At 39.1% G+C, this 15,813-nt stretch overlaps 1 protein-coding gene across 3 annotated transcripts in view; it reads right to left on the reverse strand.

Moving 5' to 3' along the window:
• VPS50 (VPS50 subunit of EARP/GARPII complex) overlaps positions 1–15,813 on the reverse strand; it is a 178,557-nt gene that overhangs the window by 74,428 nt on the left and 88,316 nt on the right. For all 3 annotated transcript variants that reach the window (XM_065398182.1, XM_065398181.1, XM_065398180.1), the window contains exons 17-18: positions 10,064–10,154; positions 8,485–8,661 (exon numbers count right to left, since the gene is read on the reverse strand). In XM_065398182.1, the coding sequence (XP_065254254.1) occupies positions 8,485–8,661; positions 10,064–10,154 (268 nt within the window). The remainder of the gene's footprint in view (positions 1–8,484; positions 8,662–10,063; positions 10,155–15,813) is intronic.

Consider the following 15,813-nt stretch of genomic DNA (forward strand, 5'->3'; position numbering starts at 1 on the left):
TCAGTCCAGAAGTGGGTTTCAGAGTCTACCTGAAAAACTGAAAAAGTACTTGTCCAAACTTGGCATCATTTCTGGAATGCTAAGATACAGTATAATGAGTAGTAAAGGACTGTACCGATGACCAAGCTACAGCTCTACAAATGTCTGCTATAGTTACTTTAAGCCAAAAGAGCTGCAGAAACTGTTTGAGATCCTGTAGCGTGAGTACACTGGCAATGTCATAGCAGAGATGTGTGCAGGACAAAAACCAGGATGAAATCCTCTGCAAGACGACTGGAAGGCCTTTCATCCTGTCGACAACTGACAAGCAGCTAGGAAGACAGACAGACAGACAATCTAAATCACTAGTCCTGTCCAATTAAAAAATCCAACACCCTTCTAACATCCTAAGCATGGAGCCTCTTCTCATCCTTATGAGAATGGGGCTTAAGAAAGAAAGTAAGTATATGGCTTGATTGAAGTGGAATTCTGATACTAATTTAGTCAGGAATTTCGTAAGTGGACATAATACCTTCTCCTTATAAAAAAAAAAAAAGGAGAAAGAAGGGTCAGCTGCCAATGTTCGTAACTCTGTCACTCTTCTCGCAGAGGTAATAGTTACCAAAAATAGATGCAGTAAAGAGAAGTAACCATTGGTTCAAAGGGTGGAGCAATGAACATTGTTAGCACCAGATTTAAGTCCCAGGAAGGAATGGGATCCATGACACAGAGCTATAACCTGCCCAGACCCTTTAAGAATCTAACTGACATAAGATCAGAAAATACTGAGTGGCCAGCAATTTCTGGGTGGAAAGCAGTGATAGCTACCATGAGAACTCTGATGGAACCAATCTATAGGGCTTGTTGTTTCAGGTGGAACAGAGAGAGTCCACAACATGTTGAATAGAAATCAGGATTGGCAAAACACTTCTCTCTGTTTTGACCACAAGGAGAATCACTTCCACTTCAACAGGTGGAGTGTTTTGCACATTCCCCAAACACCTCTTGAGGTGTTAACCATCGACTATCCAGGCTGTAAAATGGAGAATGGCTGGGTCAGGACATAGCATATGGTTGAGGTCCTGGGAGATCAAAGAAGTCCTGGTAGAGAAGCTCAGTAGACTGTCAAACCAATGCTAGCAAGACAAAGCCAGAGCTGTAAGGATCATGTTCTCATGATCCAACTTCGGAACACCAGTAAGGAAAGAGACTATGAGATTGGTGATACATCTTTGGGAGTTTTGTATCGCCTCTTGACAAAGACTGATTTGGCCCATCACTCTCTGTTCATGTAGATCGCCACAGTCTGTGGCGACTTGTAGAGTGTTGCCCTTGATATGAGGGAGAAAAGCTCAACAGACCAGATGAATAGCCAACAATTCCCACACGTTTATGTGGAGAGCCAAATCTTGGTGAAAACACAGACCTTCAGTTTGTAGGTTTCCTAGGCGAGCTCCCCAATTTTAAAAAAAAAAGTCCATAACTAAGAGTCAGTGTGCACAAGGAAAGTGTGAAGGGAACTCCCAAACACATTGGCTGGATCCATCCACCAGACCAGAGAGGCTAGTACTCCTGCAGGCATTCAAATCAGCATGTCCAATGGGTGACAATCCACTGGAATCCACGGGGAATCCACTGACTTTACCCAGCTTTGCAACTCTCGGAGACAAAGCCTGGCATGCCAAACCACATACAACAAAGAGGCCATGTGCCCTAGTAGTCTGAGGCAGCTTCTTACCATTCTAAGTGGTTTTGAAGTCTATGTAAATGTAACATTGTCTGGAATTTGGCTTGATGTAGGAATGCCCTGGCTACTGAAGAACCCAGAATTGGCCCTAGACATTAAATTCTCTGATCAGCAGAGAAGATTGATTTGTCCTCGTTGGTCAAGAGACCCAGAATACTGAAGAGGGATTGGATCCTGGATAGACTGACTTCTACTTAGGGTTTGGATCGACCTTGTACCAGCCAGTCGTCTAAGTTAGGGCACACTTGCACCCTTGCTTTCTTTAAAAATACAGCTACCACCAACCATGCGTTTTGTAAATACTCACGGGACAGCAGACAAGACAAAGGCCTAAACTTATAATGGGTGTTGTTGACCAGAAATCTTAGGAATCTCCTGCAGCTTTGATGGATAGCCATATGGAAATATGCATCTTTCAAGATGAGGGCAGTGTACCAGTCTCCCGGGAAGGGAATGATACAGTCTTTATATATTTATTTAAATTTCACAGGTCTAGGATGGTTCTGAGACATCCTTTCACCTTTAGAATCAGGAAGTATCATGAATAGAAACCCTTCCCTCAATGGAGAGGGGGAACCTCTTCTATAGCTCCCAAATCGTGAAGAGACTGCAATTCTTGGAGATGGGAATCCTTGTGAGATGGGAATTCTTGTGAGAATGGGTCCTGAGGAAGGACAGGGAAGGGAATTGGAGGGTCAGAGAGTGGAGGAAATAAACTGCAGGGTTCAAATAAACTACTTGTCCTCAGTACTTAGGACCCATTGAGCTGTAGTAATATGGGATCAAGCACACAGGAAATGGGATAACATGTTGGGAAACAATAGGGCAGAGAGAAATGTTACATCACAAACTGGTATTCTATTCCCAACAAGACAGTCACTTACCAGCACAAATTTCTTGCAGCCAGAACAAGACTCAAAACTCAGAGACCAAGGCATACCCTGGTACTGGGTGTCAGCACCCTGTGAATAAGAGGGAACCAACTCTGCAAGAAACGACAACACTATAATAATCTAACACCACTAACAAATACCACTAATTTAATTATTTATAGAAAGGAAGATTTCTCCCTTTGCAGGGAAGTTACTTGCAGTAGAAAGCCAATGCACTTGACTACCGATTATGGGTGGTAAGAAGAAAGTGGGGGGAGGCAGCTCCACCCTTTATACTATCATTTAGAAGCACAAGGTGGCTGAGGGCACACACACCACACCGATGGATATCGCTAAGGGAAAAATCTCCAACTCGGGAGACTGAGTGCACACACACCTGCAGTGGAATGGACACATGCAATCACTTGAAGAAGCTGGGTTCAATTTCTAACTTTGTTAGAAATTTCCTATGTTACTCTGGGCAAGTCACTTGATCTACCCTGTGCCCCAGGTTCCCATCTGTAAAAAAATGGGGATAGGACTTCCCTACCTCACAGGGGTGTTTCAAAGATAAACTCCATTAACAATTATGAGGCACTTAGGGTATGTTTACACTACCTGCCAGATCGGCGGGTAGCAATCGATCTATCGGGGATCGATTTATCGCGTGTAGTGTAGACGCGATAAATTGATCTCCGATCGCTCTCCCGTTGACTGCTGAACTCCAGCTCGGCAAGAGGCGGAAGCAAAGTCAACGGGGGGACCGCGGCAATCGACCCCACGCCGTGAGGACACAAGGTAAGTCGAACTAAAATACGTTGACTTCAGCTACGCTATTCTTGTAGCTAAAGTTGCGTATCTTAGGTCAATCCCCCCCCCCAGTGTAGACCAGGCCATATTAGATACTACAGTGATAAGAGCCATGTAAGTGCCTAGACAGATAGATAGGTGTAATACACAGAGTAACTGAACATATTGATCTACTTGTTCAGCACAGTTCCTTAGTTTCACAGCATTTCCTTTTAACACAGAAGCAATCAGCTATCTAATTTCCTAGGTGCTAAATTTCAGTGCTGTATGGAATAAGCAGTACATTCTATGAAAGTGTAACAGTGTTCTGTGTTGGGTACAAATATAGGAAGCCACTACCAAAGATCTTTTTGCAAAGGAAAGAAAATAAAATCTCTGCATAAGTGACTGTAAACTTTGGTTTGCATAGACACCAAGGATAAATGATATTAATATGAAAAACACTAATTCTACAAACTAATCTGAAGTTTCCAGAATAATTAATACCACAATTAAGGTTAATGAAACTGTTTATAATAAGCATGGCCTATGTTTATCACAAGAACAAAAACACATAAATCATGTCCTCAGTATTCCATTCTTCCCACACTGAACATTCTGTCCTACTAGTGTCAAAGAAAGCCAAAAATCAATTACAGTTCTTCAGCAGGCACAGATTCAGTTTTATCATTTCATGACATATTTAGGTTTCACTGTAATGCAGAACACTTTATGCTGGCACACAAATATTAAAAATAGGACAACACAGCCAGCCTTGTAATCTCACAGTAGTGTGTCACCCTACAAAACAGAACATAATTCAAAATTAGAATATGGAAACCACAACATGGGCTACAGAAAGGCTGTCTTTGCTGCATATGTAATGTATTAGCCTACTGCTAATACATATGATCAAGACGCCCTCCAGTGACTGATTCCAGAAAAAATACAGCCAACTACAGTTGAACAGATGAAGAACTCCTTTAGCTCAACAGGTAGAGGTGTGTGCTTTTTGATGCTCAAATCCCTGGAGATCAATCCCCAGTGAAGACCATGGAGTCTGTAACTAATTCTGGCTAAGGTGTGTCACACACCTAAAGGGTGAGGTATTTATTTAATGGTGATGACATGTTGATTATTCTTCATCCAGCATCAGCTCTGGATGGAACTGAATATCATATCCTATAATAATCATATCATAATACTGCACGCTAGAAGCAAAAATAGGCAACTTTAATAGGATGGAATGCAGCGACCTCTAAAAACCTAATTGACAAGTGGCAAATTCAAAAATGATAAAACAGAAATACTTCTACACGGCAATTAGTCTGTGGAACTCATTGTCATGTCATGTCACTGAGGCCAATTAGCAAAATTCAGAGGGGATGGATGATTATATGTTTAACAATATATTTCAGAGTTATAGCTAATGCTAAAATAATTAAAATGTTTTGGAGGGATATGAAAACCTCATGCTTCAGGGCTTAAGCCAATCTCTAACTATATAAAAAGGTATGAAGAGATTGGGGGAGGGGGGAGGAAAGAGTACCTCACACTGAGGTTTCCTGAACTTTTCTATAAAGCATGTGGTGTTGGCTACTGTCAGAGACACAGGATGGACCAGGTGTCTGATCTATTATGGCAATTCCTACACAGCTTGCCAGAGATCTGAGAAGAAATGTTTTAGGAAGATCAATTTCTGTATTTTACTAAACACAGAAGCATGTTGTATGATTTTTTTATTTAGTCAAATTAGCTCATTCTTACAGTAGGAGTCATTCACTCAGAAAGTGTAAATGATTCTCCAGCCTGTATTTGATTTATGGGTACACAAAGAGCTAAGAGACAGGTTCAGTGGTCACATTGTACTCAATACAAAAATATCAACCTCAAGAATGATCACCCTCTATCACTATCAATTTTTAACCACGTGGTAAGAAGGCGAGAAGGAGAAGCTGAGTACAGATTAAGTTGGCTAAATTTGATAGGCCTAGAAGTGGCAGGATACAGCAGAGCAGATTCTGAAGTGTGGGAAATCACAAAAGGAAGAGAAGCAGATCAGCTTATTTTTCATTTGAATTTACAGTTTTCTGACTTCACATAGCATACAGGCTGGAAAAGAAAATATTAGAAAAGCTGAAGTCAGAACCAAAGGCAGCTTTGACACCCCCAAATTTTACATCATTGAGTCAGGAGGAAAGGGATGTAAGGGAGAAAAATACAGAGGCTGTAAATAAACAGTATACACTTTCACTTGCTCAGATGTTGACACTTGTAATTTGTGGACAATCCATTTTGTAATAAGAGAGGAGACATCAGACTTCACACCTTGGCTTGTATTTTGTTCCAAGAAATGAGCTGGTTTTGAGATTTTATTTGGTCTTTAAAGTAGATAAAATTAGCATCTTTAAAAACTATTTAACCCCTTTCTAAAATGCTAAATACTAAGAGAAAGAAATATACCTGTAAGAAATTCGAGACATGCTTAGCTTTACACTATTTTTAATGGCATCAGTCCCATGCCCATCACGAGGGTTCCACGTATTCTGTGGCTGTGGAATTTGCCACAGAATCCAACCCTCAACATATAACTAAGATCCAGAATTTAAGCTCTCTTTTTTAAACAATTCTACTTCTAACCCTTTTGGGGTAGGGCTTCAATGCACAGTTAACCTGGGTCATTGGTAGGATCCTACCAAATTCACAGCCATGAAAAGCGCGTCACGGAGCGTGAAATCTGGTCTCCCCCCGTGAAATCTGTTCTTCCCCATAAAATCTGGTAGTTTGTGTACTTTTACCCTATACTATAGGCAGTGTTTGTCAAACAGGGGGTCCCAATCCAAAAGGGGGTTTCAATGCTATTGTGGGGGGGGCCTTGGTATTGCCACCCTTACTTCTGTGCTGCCTTCAGAACTGTGTGCCTGGCTAACAGCTGCCAATTTCCAGCTGCCCAGCTCTGAAGTCAGCCCAAAAGTATGGGTGACAATACCACGAACCCCCCCCACACACACACAATAGCCTTGCGATCCCCTTTTGGGTCAGGGCCCCCTGTTTGAGAAACGCTGACTGAAGGGCTTTACATGTTTATATTTTACTGTTTTAAAATACATATTCATGCTTTGTTACGATATTGTGAAATTTAAGATTTAAATAGCTGAAACCGTGAAACTCAAGATTTTTAAAATGCTATGACCGTGAAATTTATGAAAATGGACCATGAATTGGGTAGGGCCATGGTCACTGGCACCCAGGTCTGAGCACCCACATTAGCTTAGCTTGGATGCAAGTGCTGCCACAGCAAAGCTATCCCATGTTACTATGTCCTCACTGTTTCTGAGCCTGCCCATTTGTGTCTGGGGCATATCCCATGGTTTTGTCCATGAAGACGCTCTAGGATTCTTTCCTAGTCAATTGCCAGACAACTCGTCTTCTTTCAGGAGAAATAGTAGGATAGGCATTGGAGAACTTTCAGCACTTGAGGAATTTTTGCCTGCACCCTCACTGCAAAGCGGACGTATTTACTAATGTGTTTATACAGGGCATTTGGGAAAATATGCCCTTTTAAAATAAACACTTATTTAACCAACAGATAAAGCAAAAAATTTGGTCTCAAACACCTTAAAAAGATTGTTTTAGATTCCGGATAGAACAGAATTATTATGCAGCAGCCACTCTGGTCTTTTTGGTAAACAGACAATTAATAACCTTTCAAGATAGATTTATATTTTGTTTTCAATCTTATAAACTACAAGAAAATTAAAAATAATCTAGGTCTACTATGTGACTTGCTTTAAAACAATTATAGAATGGTGTGGTAGCTAACAACCAGTTAGAAGTCAGAAAAGAATGTCCAGAGTCCAAGTTTTGGAACAGACTCAGCTGACTTCACTGGTGTTCAGGGGCTATGAAGGTACCCGGGGGAAGAAAAGGAAGAGAGAGAACCAGGGCCACGTTGGGCCTCTCCTTGTTCTGATGCTCCTACTCCCAGCTCCTGCAGGGTGTGTTTTCATCCTGAGGGCTAGCTCTACCACTGGGAATTCCTTCTTTCCCTCCTTCTTGCCCATGTAGCTCAGTAAGGCGAGGGGCACTGGGGGATTTGAACCCATTGTTATATTCTAATTCCCACAGAAGGAAGAGGTAGGGAGCTCAACAAATCATGGACAGAACAGCTGGCCACCAACATATGAGAGAATCTGAACAAAGTTCCATTTGGAGACTGGCGACCTGATAACTTGGTTAAATCTTACAGCGTGTGCCAGGTTTGTTAAGGCACTGAGAGTGAGTGCAGTAAGACTGCTAGATGGACTGGCTCATGACATAATAGAAGAGGGGATAATAATATTTGACCCAAGAGGAAGTTAGGACAAAGGTTTTAATGAGAAATGTAGGTATGAAGTTTCTGCATGCATAACACTATATAAAATGTTTTCTTTTAAATAAACATTTGATTGTATGATTATGATACAAATCAACAAAAAGATCGATACATTTAAAGTTAATGTTGACTATTATACCAGTAGATCTCAAACGATCATCCCCATAACATTCAAAAAATAAAAACTACTCAACAAATTACATTCTCCTTTGGAAATCATGGTAAATTTATGTAAACAATATAGAAAGAACAATCTATGAATTATCTGTGGAGATTATTCTCTAACAAGTCAGAGGGAGCTAATCCTTCTAATATTAAAACAAGGCCAAATTTACCACAACCAGGAAAGTTAAGTAAATTGCATCTAATTGTCCTGTGATAAATTAGCACTTTTCTGTTTCTGTTCTAAGTGGAACATGGCTTGCTAGTCTTCAGGAACAATTGACTTGGATGGAAAAATATTGATCCACTGCAAAACAAACATATCTGGCTTTCCACAGGAAGCCCTGCTTTTAACTGCCAACGCCAGAAAGCAGAGTGACCTATTTTAAGTAGTAAAATGGCTACTTTTGGTGCAATATAGAATGTAAAATATTAAAGACAAATGTAGTTGTCAATCTCTGATTCACAAGATAATTGATCTTTCCAATATACTGTATGTCATGTTCATTTAACGATAATGAGAGCTAGCATGGTTCTTGTATTTATGAAATGCTCCATACCCCATTAGAAGCAAGTACATCTTCTGTCTCATCATCTTTGCTGTTGACCTGAATTTCAAATGGATTTCCTTCATTACAATATTGCTCAAACAAAGTTATGGTTGTTGAGATTGCTGAAGCAGACTGCTTACTAGGCGACACAGACGGGGAACGTGACTGCTCCATGAATTTAAACTCCTGTTAATAAAAATACAGAATAATTTTTATGCCTAGTAATGTAGTTTAAATATTGATTCATAGCTTACTGTCAATTACCGCTCTGCAACAAGAGTTTACTTCTTATTTAAATACAGCTTTTAGACTGATTGATGTTAACCTTGAAGTTTGCAATCTCACATGGTTTGTCTTTCTAATTTTAGCAAGTTAGTCTTGCTGCACCATGCAATATACCTCTTGTATTATGTAAATCTTCATTTTCTAGAAATAAATAGAAAAGCTTTTACCAGAGATTAAAAGAGTATTTTCACAAGAGATAGAACAGCACCTAAATCTCAATCAAAATGTAAAGAACATATTTCCAAAATTAAAGTGACACTATTAGACTAAAAAAATATTTTAAAGATAATTCTCTTTACTTTTGTTACAAACATTTTAGCTTATTAATATGGAACAAATTTTTAAAATATCCTTATATCAAGTACATTTCAAAATTTTTGGACTATTACGCTGCACAATAATACAGGATTGCAAGAGACTGGGAGGACGCTCAGCACTTTTGAAAAATCAGACCACTTAATTGAAGTCCTATCTCTAGATATTAATTTCTGAAAATCTTGGCCTAATTTTTTTTGTTGAAATCATCATTTATTTTTAGTTATTAATCTCTGAATAGTAAATTTACGTAATAAAAATTTAAAGATATAGATCAAAATGTACTGGGCTAACAGGACTTGAAATTTAGTAATTTCTACAAAATTTAAATGAATAGTTTCTGGGATCTGCAGCTACTCTTTTGAGTTTCCCTGCCAGTGCATGTGGTTTAACAATCAAATTTTTCTATTAAAAATGCTTTTCTTTCCCTTTCTGTTCTATGAAAGATCTCTCTTTTTCTCTCTTGCTGCATGAATGTATATAGTCAGCTTCCTTGTACAGTCAAACTAGAAAATAGTCTTCCATCCCCCGCAACCATGTTCATCCTTAGCAAACTAGATGTTATTTGTAGCAACAACTCTAGTTATGTGACAGTCAGGCAGTCCCAAATATGTAGATATTAAAAAAGCAAATAAAACAGAAATGTTACTATTTACCAACCTCAGCTTAGTCAGAGGCCCTGATTCAAGAAAGCTCTAAAGCACATGCTTCACTTGCTTACAGTGGAATTTTACCACATGCTTTAGTACTTTCCTGAATGTTTTCTTGAATCAGGCATGTTACCATTTTAGATGCATTTAAATCTGAGATTTAGAATAGCATACAAAAATCCCTAAATAAAAATCACTCTAATTTTACTATACCATTAAAATAACCCAAAAATCAGACAGCAGTTTGCATGTCCTATCACATCGCAGACAGCTGGTCTACATATATAATACAAACTTATTTCAGAAAGAACTTTTGAATACTGAGTGGCAGTACTTACATGAAGTTGTAAAATACTAAAGCTTGACTTAACAGGACAAAGCTCCCAGGTCTCGTTCTCCAAGAACATTCGCAATTCTTCAAGACGAGTTCTGAAATACAACTCTAGATTGTCAGAAAAAAAAGTCACAGCTGAACTGTTTTAACATTAGAATGAAAAAGTGCCTTCAATTGAACAAAAAATCTTTAAATTACACTTGAAAATACAAAAAGTCATCCTTATTTAGGCTTTGCTATCAATTTCCTTAGTAGAGAAGTTCAGATCATCACCTCCCCAAAAACTTGTGGTTCCCTCCAAAATGAGCCCCTGGGAAATTTCCCTTGTACATTAACATGATCTCAGGTTAACGAATAGAAAAGGAACTAATAGCAAGAGGCCAAGATTTGGAGTGTAAGAAAAAAATATCATTTCTAGTCCATGACAGAACTTTTAGTTCTCACACGTTATCTCCTTGATTGGTCTCCTGTGAGGGACTTTGTTGAAGGCTTTAGGAAAGTCCAACTAATTATATCATGTCCCTTTATCCATTATTTTGTTGGTGAGGTTTTCTGTGACAAGAATGGGCTGTTGCATTTTTCACAGGAAGGTTGGCTGGTCCATGTCTTTGAAGGAGCCATTGTTGAGATCAGTTAGCAGTGTACACAATTGTTCTTTGCTGGTTTACCACCAGCCAGGCAGGGGCAGACCAGTTTTGCAAGTGTTGGTTCAAATATTTCCAAAATCCTCTCTGAACTTCATCATATGAGGTACAATTCAATCAGGGTGACTAATCAACATTTCTGGCATAGATTTTTCTGGCTTGGTGAGTTCCTGCAATATTTGGGTTATCTTTTCTGATAAGTAGGTAGAAGGCTTCCTTCCAGCAATCAGTGCTCTGGCCAGGATGAGCTGGTTCACTATGAAGAATAGCTCTGCCTGTTGTGATTTAGCAACTGTGATGGTAGCAAAATAGAAGTTACTGTGGCAGAGGAGTTCTGCAGAAATTTTACACTGATGTGTAGCCAATTAGTTCATTTTTATCATCCATTTATCATTGTGTTATGTTGTGTTATGGTCAATTCATATGCTATTTCATATAAAATCAATGTAGGATTACAGAGATATAAGACTGATAAATATTTAGGAATGATTAGTGTCTATTAGGTATATAAGTAAAGCATGGCTGCAATGCAAGGCCTACAGGCTGAGGCCTGTAAGATTTTAGCTTAGCCAGACTAGGCCATAAGCTTAAGAATGCTTGACATGAGTGGGTGATCTAGGAATAACCCTAGGCCAGTAAGGTCACAAAATTACTGTAAAGGATGTGCCAATAGGTAATGTTACACAAAACTAGATTGCAATAAACCACATTGCATTATCCAAGATCACAAGACACCTTACTGCAACATCATGGAATGTCCTGTCCTGACCGCAGGATACATATTGTGCATAGATGCTAATAAGAAACAAGAAACTTATGAAAAATGGGGCACCCCAATATTCATGGGGTATGGAAGTACAGAAAAGGAAAAGAGGGTTGAAACCCTCCTGCATATGCATAAGGTGTTTGGTGTGGTCAGAAAAACAATACAAAAGAGGTTTCCTAGTTGTGTAAAAGTCAGAAGACCCCATGGGAAATCCCAGCAGGAACCATTCTTTTTCTATGATCACCTGATGAGAGATCCATCTGATCTTAGAATATCTTTGAGGATGTGAGTATGACTACAGTCTTAGTAACTGCATGGGTTTTTGTAGGATTTACATATGCATGGGTAATTGTAACTTTACTTATTGCTTTAATAAAACTTGTAGTACAGTTAAGACTTTGTACTTGTGATTGTGTCTGTGGTCACTATCCTCAGACTTTGTTTGTTCCTGGAGTCTCCAAATTTGAGAAAAGCACCAGAGGTGACTTTCACTGTGTCCATTCAGTCTGCTGAACCCATCGTAGTTTATACTAAATTACTACATTCAATCTTAAAAAAAAAAAAAAAAAGCTACAGATGTATGAGGTTGATCCAGTTTGTGCCACAGGTGTTCTTCTGATGTAGTTCAGTGAGTCACAGAGATCTTCATGGTTGGTGCAGAAGGAAAAAGTATGATGTATCTAACACATTTTGCAAGTGTGAGGATTTATTTTGCCAGATATTTAACTCATTTTCTCAGCTTATAAATAACCACAAAATGATACATTTTATGACATCCTGTAGAAAAGTACATTAAGAATGCACTGTCACAAAATTTGTGAAACAATTATTTTTAAAAGCCTCTACAATTAATATATAAAAACATTCATGCTTGTACAGTAGCATAATGGATTTTACTCTCTGCAGGTGACATGATCAGATACCTTTAACAATGTCAATACAAAATGTAGCAACATTTATCCACTAAAGGGTAACATGAAGCTACATCTGAACTTGTCAAATATTCCATGTAATAAGCAGCACTGGGGGAAAAAAAACAGACAATGTGGAAAAACTGAAAAGCAGCACTCTACAGAATTATACATTTTTCAGACAAAATATTAAAAGGCCATTAGTCACCGAAGTTACATTTCTTCATGTGTTTAAAATTTGTTTTGAATAGGGAGGTAAGTTCATTATGAAGGGCACTATTATGACAATGTAATCAAAAACTGTACTTCCTTTGTTAAGTTTTCATCAGCACTACAGCCTTTCATTTAGCTACAAGCAGAAGCACCTTTAGCATTCTCTCTTGGCTAGATAGCCAGGAACTTTACTTCACTGCTGCCATTTTTATTTTTTTTTAAATCACTGAGGGCACATCAATAATTTTTTCTCTAAAAGATACATTATGTTGTCTTGTTCAGAATGTAGCAGTTGGTAAATTATGCACTGGGTTCCAAATTAGGCTGTAAAACATTCATCACATCATTCATTAAACTAATTACTGATATAATGAATTATTTTGGCTCAGTAAGATGACCAACATGTGCTTAACTATTATTGCAGTTAGCTGTGTCTACTTACACACATTCTGTTCAACCAGAAATAGATTTGGGGCCGAATTTTCCAAGGCAGTGAGTACCCACAGCTCTCACTCAGTGTTCCCTCTAATTTTTTAGGTCCATGTGCAGAATGAATTTTGTTATGTGCACCAATATGGAGGTGATGTGTGACACATCACCTTCATATTGGTGCACATAACAAAATTCATGTGGTGGGGGTCGGGCCGAGGGGTTTGGAATGTGGGAGGGGGCTCAGGGATGGGGTAGAGGGTTGGGTGCAGGGGGTGAGGGCTCCAGCTAGGGGTGAAGGCTCTGGGGTGGAGCCAAGAATGAGGGGTTCGGGATGCAGGAGGGGGCTCAGGGCTGGGAATGACAGGTTTGGGGTGCATGCTGCCCCAGGACTGTGGTGGGGAGAGAGTGGACTGCCCCCAGCCCTCTCTCGGGCTTGGGGCCAAGGGAGGGGCTCCTCTCCCCGGCAGGCCTGGGCTGAGGGAGGGGCTCCTCTCCCCGCCTGCCTGTGCGGCCTTTGAGAGGCGGCCGCGCAACTTACAAGGAACGTAGCTCCCACTAACTTCTATTGAAGTCAGGAGTTATTCTTGTGTTGAGCATCTCTGAAAATCTGAGTCTTAAATTCGAAAAGGGTTGGGCAGAGGGGAAGTGGCCCTTATGGTAAAATCATATTGGAGCTAAAAGGATAAATGGAAAAGATTTTAAATATACAGCCAGATTTTTACCTCATTTGGAAATATGAAAAATCTCATTGACTTAATGAACTTCAGTGGTTACTCTCGACTTTCACCACCATGCACAAGTTCAGAATCTGGCTCAAAAAGAATTTCAATCAAATCTATCTTTATTCTTTGAAAATTTCTGCCATTCCTGCCCAAATAAGCCTTTCCAAAAACACCTTCAAAAGTGAATGAATCTTAAGTAGTTCCCTTGTTTGGGGTCTTTAACCATTAAAAGCCCATTCTTGCTTTTTATAAAGAAGAAAAACTTTTCCCAACAAAATGCTTTGCATACTCAATATGATCTTGAGTTACATGGTCAATACCTCTGACTTTCCAGTTCTCTGAACCAGCTATATGTCAAAAAAAGTACCAAGGAAATAGCCTTAAATCAAACTAACAATTTTTCAAGCAGCATTTTTCTGTCTTTGCCTACATGTAAATTTAGATCATTATCAATGGAAATATTTTTTCATCAGTTGGCGTGTACGGTGAAATCAATGTTTATCGACATTTACCAATAAAAAACTAATTCTTCCAAACCTACCTATATCTAACACGCCAGTAGGCTACATACATCAAACTGCACAATTAATGGGCTGATGAATCATGCTCCTTGAGCAGTTCCAGTCAGTGTAATTTTACATACTAATGTATCTTTAAAAGGTCTAGCTTTTTTCAGTTAAATACACAAGGGAAGCAAAAGCCGCACTTACTTGATTTGAACATCCAAAACACTTAAACCTTTAGATAAATAAGTTCTAAGCACATAATTTAGCCTGATACAGTGGTATTCACCTTCAAAGAGCTTTAGAAACATTGTCTAATTATTCTTAACAAAATAGGTAGGTAACCATTATTAAAAATCATGGTTTCCTCAGTGAGATTTTAAAAAACAAAACAAAAAAATCAGTGCTAGGAATACATAGTTATCACATAGCCTTGAACAAGAATCACAAAAATCCCTATTTTCCAAATGAGTAGAAAACAGTTCATGATTTGCTAAAGAAACAGAATAAGCAAAGGACAAGTTCTCAGCATATACTCTTGCTCTTTCCCCCTCCCCCCATATTTTATTCAAACAGAATTGAGAGGGTTCAAAATTTGTGATTTCACAAACCACTGTTAAACCTGTCCCTTGCAGAGATGCAATATATTCTATGGCCAAATTTCATTTAAGAGTGCTTTATGTCTATTTAACTTAAATCAGTGAGGAATCACCCACGTAAGGGGGAGGAAGAATATTTAACTAAACAAACAGATTTAATTAGATTGGTTGGACTTTTTGGGTAGACCAAGCCTTAAGAAAGGCATATTAAAATGGCCAAGTGGAGAAGGACGTTTCAGTAGAGCTTCAAATGGAGGTTTCATGAGGGTTTGAAGCTCCAAAGTGAGGTTCCAAGGCAGAAGAGGAGATTCAGGTTGAGACTTAAGGCTGGATATTACTTTGGAGAAATGAGAGCTATAGCGACTACATAATTATAGAACCTGGTATCCTGGAAAGATCGAATGCACTCAAGGCTGAGACTTGACCCTATCAGACAACTGGAAGTGATATCTTTACTAAAATTGCTGAGAAGATATTCTAGAGCTGACTTTCAGGAGCCTGAAGAGGATCCAAACCACATTCTTGGCACCAGAATTAAGACACTTTCCCATGCATTCCTGTAGAAAATTTTAAGATTTTATGGATTTTAGTAAAATATCAATTAATTCTCAGAACATCCATATGAAGATAGAGTCATCTATTCAGCCTCCAGACAGAAAGCTTCAGAATGACTGGGTGGGGTGTGGCATGTGCAGAAAAATGCCCTGAACAACAGGGGCAGGATGCCATGTGAAGAAGTCTTGGGAATGCCATGTGAAGAAGTCTTGGGAACCAAGGGCTTCTGGCAAGAATCATTGTGGCATCCCTCCCCCACACACATCTCTTCCTGGCTACCTAAGCAATGAAAGACAAGTGCCAGACCACTGGAATGAAAGAAGCGTCTACCTTCCAAGCCTGAACACTGGGGAAATCAAAGCAAAATTATGGCAGTTTAACTTTGAAATGAAAAGCCAGCAAGTGTTGA

This window comes from Emys orbicularis, chromosome 2, assembly GCF_028017835.1.
Source record: "Emys orbicularis isolate rEmyOrb1 chromosome 2, rEmyOrb1.hap1, whole genome shotgun sequence".
NCBI lineage: Eukaryota > Metazoa > Chordata > Testudines > Emydidae > Emys > Emys orbicularis.